Source organism: Psittacula echo, assembly GCF_963264785.1.
Source record: "Psittacula echo genome assembly, chromosome: 1".
NCBI classification, from domain to species: Eukaryota; Metazoa; Chordata; class Aves; order Psittaciformes; family Psittacidae; genus Psittacula; species Psittacula echo.
This window is the reverse complement of record NC_137735.1, coordinates 26,101,150-26,110,902: the sequence shown is the minus strand read 5'-3', so window position 1 is coordinate 26,110,902 and position 9,753 is coordinate 26,101,150. Positions and strand designations below refer to the sequence as shown.

Below are 9,753 nucleotides of genomic sequence, written 5' to 3'. Positions count from 1 at the left end.
AACCCTGGAAGAAAGAAGAGTCTGCAGCATACACAGAACACTAGCAACCACCCAAGAACTTAAGTTACTCAGCACAATACAACATGACTGGCAGGCACAGGCTAGGACATAATGCATTAGAAGAAAGTCCCAAGCTAAAGGGTATTTTATCCCTTCTTACAGCTACCTGAGGCATCACCAAGTTGCTGAAGGTAAGTAGCTAGACTCAGGTAAGAACAGTTTCCACAAAAAGTCATAGTTGAGGTCAAGGAGTATATAGTATATATTAAATCTCTCCACCTTGAACCTAAAATTCTATTTTGCTATTAATTCATGTAGTGTCAGTTTCTCCTTTAAGGTTATCTGGTAAGGAACAGGTAGTATAGCCTTTCAAGGCCTTCCTAATAAAAATCAGAAGTTAGTAAGTGCACGCTGGCTAGCTGAGAATTGTGCTCAGCGTTAGCCAGATTTCTTTTAGTTCAAGCTAGGGAAAAGTCCCTGTTCCAATACTGTCTCCCATAAGGAAACACAACACCAACCAATTCACTGGGTATTCTATTACTCGTAACACTAATACAAACAGCCTCTGTTTAAGAGCAGACAGGTTTAAGCTGATGTTCTAGTGTCCATTTACCACACCTTACCCCTTTAAAAATAAATATATTCAGGGTGACAAACTGCAGCTTAAGAGTTTCAGACTGGACATAAGGAAAAGCTTTACCAGAAGGGTAGTGCAGCACTGGAACATGTTACACACGCATGTGCATGTCTCCATTATTGGAGGTCTTCAGGACACTAGAAACAGGAGTTGCCCTGCTAACGTGAAGCTAACATTAACTTTTTGCTCAGCAGAGCTTTGAGGGTCCTTTGAAAAAAAGGTTTATAGAGGATTTCACACAACTTTTGGAGAAAGTTAGTGATCACTTTAGACCATTTAACTTCCAGCAGAACATTTTATTCTCATGAAGGACAAGGAAATATCAACCAACAGCTCAATTAACATGACACAGATTAAACAAGCCCTGTTAAGCATTTTCTACTTAACATGTGAAAAAAGTCTACAGACATCTGATGTGTCCAAACTGTTCACATTAAAACTTGAGCTCATCCTTCAGCATAAGCTCAGCTGATGTTGCTCCTGTGTATAGCAAAAGGTGGAAACGATTTAAGTTACCAGAACAGCTGTGTTTAACAAGTACTGAAGCACTGGAGTTTAGACTGCATTTACTGGTGTGCTATTAGACTGCTTTCCTTGCATCTCTTCAGAGTCTCAGGCAGATTTGCAGAAAGCCACAGCAGAAAAACGAACCTCTCCTTTTTCACGTTCTGTAAATTGTCTGCAGATCTTTGCAGAATCCTTGGCAGAAAAAGAAAAAAGAGTGGTTTAGATTATCACAATACACTTGCTATAGAGACCAAGTCTTTACAGCTAGGCTCTGGGTCCCACCAACAAAGTTTTCCACTCCTGTAGCACCAGCTAATAAAGACAGACAGGTTATCTAGCTCTGTGGCACAGTACTACCTTGTTACCATATTGTAAGAAGCACCAACTTGTACAGCAAGCCAGCACAGCTCCTAGATGCTGAATGCATTGCTCTCGCCCTTTTTGTAAGCCTTGTTTTCAGGGAAACAAGCAGCAAGGTAGAAGTCTTACCTTCAACAGCAAGTCAGCCGAGCTTGTGCCATGGTTTACAGGAAACGGCATGCGCCCATCTGTGAAAGAAAGCCCTATCACTAAGAGTACTTATTGCTTCTGAATTAGCAGAACTGAGCATAGTGGGCCCAAGAAACAAGTACACTCAAAGATACCAGGGAGGTCAGAAAAAATCCCCTTGAGTGAGAAAGGGACTATAGGAGATGACATCCTGTACAAGAGGGCCTAGGCCTTCAGTGCAACCCACCTTTAGTTAAAACCTTCAAGTGAACATATAAGTTATTTATTGGCTTCAAAAGCCTCAGCAAACAGCTTAACTAGCACCATCTAACCTGAGCCCCCAGGGTTGTACAGTGTAAGGTAGGCCCAGTTCAACTGCAGATTTCTCAGAACCTTACCCAATTCATACAGATGTCCATCCACATTGGCAAACAGGATGAAATGGAAGTTCACACTGTTGTCCTCAACCTTGGGAAAGACCATTAGATATATTTGTTAGAATGCTAAAAGCCAAGTACTGCAGATCCTACTTGTGAGTACAAGACAGAGGAAATGTCCACAGCAAAGGAACAGCAAAACACTAAAAGCAAGTTCAACTGAACGGGTCTCTGCAAGACCTCTACAAGGTCAAGCACCAGAAATCCCACTGTATGGTCACATTTTCAGTCTGGATCTGAAACCAAATTTTCAGTCCATTTTTGAGGAAGAAACTGCTGCATGTGCATGTGCTCTTAAGTCACTCATTTCTTTCCTCATGAGCTGTAACAATTATCTGCCACACAAAAATCTGTACTGCTCTACCACCTTCATTAATTCCTCCTCCCGCACCCCCCCCCCCCAAGATTCTACACATTCATCTCTTACCCGACACTGTCCTTCTTGTGCAACAGAATTGTGGACTTCTTGTATAGCCTTAAGAGAAAGCAGACACAGGTTATTACATCCTTAAGTGCTGACAGCTGTCAGCAGTTTATGTAGTTCATGTACCTTATTATTTGCAAAATGTTTTGCTCTCTCTTCAGGAGACAGACCAGCTGTTTCATCAAGAAACTTCTTCAGGACAGAACCCTCATCTGCACAAGATGATCAAAGATTTTATTCAGCATAGGTAAAACATCAGTTACAGTTCAGATGCAGCCCCCAGTTATCAATGCTTGTTGCATTCAGCCTGGAACTATACAGCATAAGCATATTGTAACTGCCACTTGAAGCTAGTTATCCAGAAGCTATCAACAGCAATCCTACACAAAAAGCTGGAGTTTGAGTGCTTCAGGATACTCTGGCTGATCATCTTGGAACTCATTTTCAAATGGGATTTAGCTTTTCTGACTCCCCCCTTGCAGATTTGGCAGGTGTTTGGTCCTGCTTTGGAGAAACTCAAGAAAGGTGCCACCTGCAAGGACACTGAAATATCAACTAACAGAACATGGGTACCTGGAACTAAGTTGTCTCACTGCCTTCCAATGAATACAGCACTTGCTCATGATGGGCTTACTTTGGGTTTCCAGAATATAAACTAGTAATGCAGTACTAAGGTGCAGAGAATTCTAACCTTACATGAAAGATACGCTGCATCATTCATTTCACTCATCAAGAGTGTGTTATTTCAGAGAATCCTTTTAAGAAAAGGAAAGCAAAGCTACTTTCATTAAGCCTTCCATAGCGTAAGAAGGAATCCCACATCACTCAGAGGGTTCAAGTTCTCTTGGAATAATTAAAGTAAGTTATAATTCTCTGGTCTTTGAATAATAAATTATTTCCTGGACTCAAGGACAGCTTTTGACAAGCACTTGTAATCCTATACCCTAGGAGTTTCTAGCCACAAGTTGCCTAATCCAGTTTTATACATGAAGAGGACAATCAAACTATTACCTCTGCAGGAAAAGTCTGCTTAAAGACCCTTATCATCCTGTGTTACTTTGCCAGCAAAAAGAAAGCATATTTTAGACTGATTCATAGGCTACCCCAAACAAGTTGTTAAATTAGACATAAGCAGCATGAAAAACTTTTCAGTTGACATCAATGCTAATGTCAATAGCTACTTCTGAACATGATGCTTCCTAAATACAAACAGTCTTTGGCCAGTCCTATTATGTGTCCTTTTCCCTTGCACTGCTGACTAGGATGATATCTCTGCAGCTGCCAGACAGGAATCTAAGTACATTCCCTTCTGTGACTCAGGCAGTAGATGAGACCATATGCCTCTTCAAGGGCTGGAAGACTCACCAACTGAAGCAGTACAGCATGCCTTAGTTTGGCTTGTAAGAAAGCCCCAAGGCCTCCAATAGGCCATACCCACTCAAGCTTTCTGTCATATAAAATAAAATAAAAAAAAAAAAAAAGATGGAAATTCAAAGCACTTCAGAGCATTCATACTCACTAAGGTTCAGCTTGTCTTTATTATTAGCAACTGCATGTATCAGACCAATTGTCCCACAGGAGTTGCTGACCGTCTGCTTCAGGAAATACACCTTGGAATTGATTTCTTGGTTCTTTATTTTCTCAGTCTGTTGTTTCCTGAAGTTCTCATGCTGTAAACATGTAACTGTTAAGCATTTCATCACAGGGATATCTTTTTATTGTGCAAACTACTAGCCAAATGAGTTCTGCAGGGGAATCAATACCAGGACTGAACAAAGATTTACCCAGAAATTCATCATTGCAGCACAGGTCCAGCAAAGCATCTGTCTATACCGGATGCAGGCCAAGTCTTAATGGACTACCTGCATGACTCAGTGATATCTGAAGGCACTGTTCTTAGCAGAAAATCATATAATGAAGAGACCCTTTTATATCATCTTTCAATAGGTTTTGTCCATTTAATGAAACTACTTTGCATGTTTCTGCATAGTTTGCCTTTTTACTTCCTTTTATGAATCCCCCTTCATAAGACTAATGGCTAAAAAAAAAAAAAAAAGCAAACGTAAACCCCATCACTACTGAAAGGCTATAATCCTTCCTTTAAAGGACCCATTAAATACACTTTGAAATTAAGTCCATCTCATCTACTTCCTTAGCATTGATTGCACTAAGTGTATCCATCATACATAAGTAATTTGGGCCTCTCCAGATGCAATGATTCAGCATGGTAACAGAACTGCTATTTCTCACACTGAAGACTACTTGTGGGTTTTTTTGCCAGCCCAATATACAAAGCATAAGAGCAGCATTGGAGTAGAAGGCCTTGTTCGTTATTCAGCTCATTTTATTTCATGCTATTTGGAGGCTAAGGCCAAGCACCCAGTAGGTACTGCCTACCACCCACCTACAGCCCCAGTGCAAGCCAAACCCACTCCCAACCATCTGATGCTTGAGAAGATGACACAGGCACACTCCTGACAGCAACCAGCATTACCTGCTGACAACCAGTGGCTACAGACAGTGCTGCTGACAACAGCCTTTTACTTCAGGGGCATTTGGGCCATATGTGGCTTAGTCAGCCTGCCCAGGGCAACAGCAGAAGCCCCAAGCTTCTTCAAGCTGTTCCACAGCACTGGGGCAGCCACAGGCTTGGTGCCTGAACGGAGCCCATTTAGCTGTGGCTGCAGAGGGCCTTTGGGGCAGACGGACCCAGGAGGGACACAGCAGCCACCTGCACCGCGGGAAGCACCACCCACCTGCTCCGTGAGGGGGAACAGCAGGAGCAGCGCGCAGGCCGGGGTCGGCACGGCACCAAGAGCCTCCTCCTCGAAGCCCAGCACATCCACGAAGCGCCAGCCGGGACCCACCCCGAGGCGGGACAGCACCTGCGCGGGGTACACTGAAAGGGTAGCACGGCCAGGGCATCCTCCCCACCTCGGGTCCCCCCCAACACCTGGGCCCGGCCACTCCCCCCCTCCCGCCGCGCCCCAGTGACACAGCACAACGCGCGGCACCGCGGCGCCACCTGCCGGCCGCGCCCAGGTGCTGACTCAGGCACCACCCTCCCGAGGGGGCGCGCCGGGCGCAGCCTCAGGGCCGCTCCGCAGGTGCGGCCGCGCCCAGCGCAGCAGTGCGGTACCGCTCCGCGCCCGGCGGCGCTGTCCCGCAGGGAGGGATGCTGAGGGATGGATGGAGAAGATGCGGCGCGCGCCCGCCGGCGGCGTTCCTGCGACAGGGACTCACTTTGTTCAGCATCTGGAAGACAATGTGAGGAGAGAGGGGTGAGTGTCGGGGAGAGGAGGCGCCCCATCACCCATCACCCCTCCCGGGCCACAGCCCCCTGCCCCTACCCGCTTCCCCGCCGCCCCTCTCACACCTCAGGGTTGATCTCCATCGGCTGCCAGGCCATGGCTGCAGGGTGGCAGGAAGCGGGGAAGAAGGCAAGCTGCGCCCCAACTACCACGATGTTCCCCTCAACACAAGAATCCAAACTCCCCACCGACGTCGACGCTGAGGCGCAGAGCCGCCCACCCGGCTCTTATATAGGGGCGGGCTGGCCCACTCTGCGCCGCGACGGGGGGAGAGGGAGGAGCAGAGCACGACCAAGGCACGGGGGGGGTTGGGGGCCGCGGGCCGCAGTTCCAGCAGCATCCCGGGCAGGCGCGTGGTCAGCGGAGCCAAGGGCTCGCGAGTGGGGAATCAGGGTCGGGGAGCAGGGGGGCTGGAGAGAACCCGGCCGGGGCAGCGGGAGAGCCGGGCACTGCTTGACCCCGAGTCCTGCTTCTTCCGCGGGAGAGGGGTGCGGCCGGCGGTGGGGAGGACCCCGGCCCACCGTACGTCTGTGTGCAGAAGGTGCTAGAAGCGGTAGGGTCGGCGGGCGGCTGACTGGCCTGGCCCTGCGCTGCCCTGCTGTGCCCAGCTTGGCGCGTCCCTGCCCGGCTTGGCCCTTGGTTCCCTCTTCCCCCGCGGGGCCGGATCGGGCTGCGTTGTGCTGCCAAGGGAGGCGAGTGACAGCCATCATCGAGGGCAGCACGTTTCTCCACCATTGTCAGACCAGCCCCACCGCTCTGTTTATGCTTAGAGCATGTGCCTGAGCGCTGCCTAAGCGTTGGGCCCAGTTGTGTGGGTAGTGCATAAAGTACACAAAGGTTCTGATGTTCAGTATAAACAACAGATGCTTATATTAAAATTTTCTGTACGATTGTAAAACTGTCACTGAAGTGACCATGGATTGCATCTCTTCAGTTTGAACCAACTACTGAACCAGTCCGATGAGGCTGGTTATAAAATGGTCATGGAATCACAGAATGGTTTTGGTTGGAAGAGGCTTTAAGGATCATCTGGTTGATCATCTGGTTCCAATCCCCCTGCCATGGGCAGGGACACCTTCTAGTAGACCAGGTTGCTCAAATCCCCATGCAACCTGGCCTTGAACAGTGCCAGGGATGGGGCAGCCACAGCTTCTCAGGGCATTCAGTGCCAGAGTTTCACCACCCTCACAGTAAAGAATTTCTTCATTGTCTTTAATCTAAATCTACCCTATTTCAATTTAAAGCCATCTCCCCATGTCACATCCTTACTTGCCCTTGTAAATATTGGGCTTTTTATCTTTTATACATGACCTGACAGTTTCTCCAAGCAATGTATTTGTACTAGAACATCTTTGAAGGCTGAAACAAAAAACAACCTACTTGAAATACTAGAAATTATATGGAGTCCAAACAGCCTTTCAGATTTTACTGGTAAATAGCCAGATGGTAACCTTGTGGATAACTAACAGATGCTTCACTGTTATCTTTTAAATAATGAAGATAATAATGACAAAATAGTCACCTGAATGTCTTCAGTCTGTTTGGTTTTATTACTTTCTTCCCTTGGTTTTCCACCCTGTTTCAGAATGATTTAGACCCCAGTGCAGCAAAATTTCTTAAGTACCGGCCTAATTTCAAGCACATTTAAATTAACTTTCCATCTACTGCACTGTAAGTTAGTGGGAATCATTCAAATCAGGTAGTAGCACACAAATTTTTGAACTGAGATCTATTTATCAACCTTGCTTGGTTTACAATGAACTCCTAGGTACAGAAGCTTACAATTTAATCTTTTAAGACACAGGGTCACATTGGTTCTACATGTAACAAGTGTTAGTGAAGAAAAAACAGGATAGCAAGGAGGGGTTTGTATTTTATGGGCAAATCTAGGATGTTTCCAGAAAGGGTAAAGCCTTGAGCAACCTGGGTTGATATTGTAGCTGATCATGCTTTCCAGTAGGAGGTTGATCTAGAAGCATCCTGAGAGTCCTTCCAACCTGAAGTATCCTGTGATTCAGTCTACCACAGTAAAAGGAAGAACAGTACACAGTGTTCAAAACCAGAGTTTTGGAGAGGACAAGGAGAAGGTTCACAGTAAACCATAGTATTATTTATTTCTGTTTTTACCCCTTACATTTTAGCTGAAAACAGTCATTGATACCTGTAAGAAAGCTAAAATGGACCAGAATCAGAATGTTTATTCTATATTTAGAATCTTTGCTTATCATGCCTTTTATGATCAACTCTTCATGCGCTGTTAAGATGCAAGTATTGCAAAACAATTGAATAGGCAGTATGTGCTAATGGTCCCTGATACATATATAGGAGAGACTGCATGCAGCTCCTCTAAGAGGCTGGCAAAGCACACATCTTGCAGCCTACAAAAGAGAAGGCTAAAAATGGCAATAAAAATCCTATTTCTTGGTGGCAAATGGTGGTTATAACTTCAGCCTGCCTCGGAGCAGTGGCAGTGCTCAGATTCCAGGTTATGGAGTCATCCCTGGGATGGCTGTTGTGCTCAGGCTATCGGAGACTGCAAACAGCTTGTGCAAATGCTTAAGTCTCTCCGTGCCATGAGCAGCATACAGGGACCACAAGCAGGTGTGATCGTTTCTAAGGGAGAATGTGCCAAATCTGTCAATACATTAATTTTAGTAAGCAGTTAGTATAACAAGATAAACCTGCTAAAAATCTACCACCATTGCTAAAGATGTCTGCCTCTGGAAAGCCACACAAAAAGTCAGTGCTATCCAGTCATATCCAGTTCCCATCTAACTTCTTGCAAAGACAAAGTCTCTGGACCATCTTTCTTCAGTGCAGGTGGATATACCTAGCACATTTAACCCTATACATTCCCACTACTGCAATAAGGAGGAACTAGACTTGCAATTAAGGGCTGTTTCTGAGTTCAGAAGATTTAACAGAAGTACCTATGACAAGCAGGGTGGTGAAGGAGACAAAGCTGGCTTTAATCCAGAGCTCCTGAAATGGAAGCTGAGCACAGTGCCATATGCTCTGGGATATCCCTTGGTCAGTTGGGATCAGCTGTCATGGCTGCGTCCTCCCAGCTTCTTGGGCAACCCAGCCTACTGGCTGCAGGGACAGTGTGAGGAAACAGAGTGATTCAGAGAAAACTCCAGGAACAAACTCGCCAACAGAGTTTCAAGTTGACAAGCAGGTATTCTTTATTGCAGCACCGGGAGATACAGGGGATAGCTCCTCCTAACATGTATCCCTGTATTGCTGTACAGGCCATCCTTATATAGTCAGTGGGCATACATACATATTCATGAGGCTACACATGAATTGCATCATTTTCCAGAAAGTTTCCCGCATGCATACAAAAATGTGGTGGTGGTCTATGAGAGTCGTTTACTTCTTCCAACAATCTTCATAACTTCTGGCAGTCTGAAACAGAGGAAGCCTTGATGCTGTGCAAGCCCTGCTCAGCAATAGCTAAAACATGGGTGTGTTATCAGCACTGTTTTGGTCACAGGTCCAAAACACAGGACCATGCCAGCTGCTGTGGAGAAAATTAACTCCATCCCAGCCAGAACGTGCACACTGTGTGACACAGTACCAAACATAAAAATCAACAAACATGTCTGAGGCCACTGCAGGGTCAGCAGGCATCAGGGATCTGTGTAAAGCATTAACATCCCCCTTCTCTCCTGGTAAATTGTCTGGAGCACAGCAGTAATTCCTGCCCTATCCTTTATTAGAAGATCAGAGGGATCAAAAGGGCAAGCACAATGACTGCTTTTGTAGAGGGCCTGGGTCCATGAAAGCTTTGAGCAGGAAGAGAGGTGTGTGTGTATTTCTGAATTGCAGCCAGGTTAATTTAAATACTTCTGTGAGGAGCCTTGGTGACTGTAGCCCAGTGCTGTGTGGCAATGTAAGTCCAGTCACACCTCAGCACCTGGCTGCCAGGAACTCTGCCAGGAGCTC

At 46.1% G+C, this 9,753-nt stretch overlaps 1 protein-coding gene across 1 annotated transcript; it reads right to left on the bottom strand.

The window, feature by feature from the left end:
- Positions 1–1,249: 1,249 nt before the first annotated feature.
- Positions 1,250–5,903, bottom strand: UCHL1 (ubiquitin C-terminal hydrolase L1; the record flags this gene model as incomplete). Its single annotated transcript, XM_080628336.1, has 9 exons — positions 1,250–1,336; positions 1,634–1,692; positions 2,032–2,101; positions 2,498–2,545; positions 2,621–2,706; positions 4,014–4,164; positions 5,251–5,379; positions 5,738–5,749; positions 5,871–5,903. The coding sequence occupies 9 exons, from the start codon at positions 5,901–5,903 to the stop codon at positions 1,250–1,252; spliced, it is 675 nt and encodes a 224-aa protein (XP_080484462.1).
- Between the last annotated feature and the right edge of the window lie 3,850 nt (positions 5,904–9,753).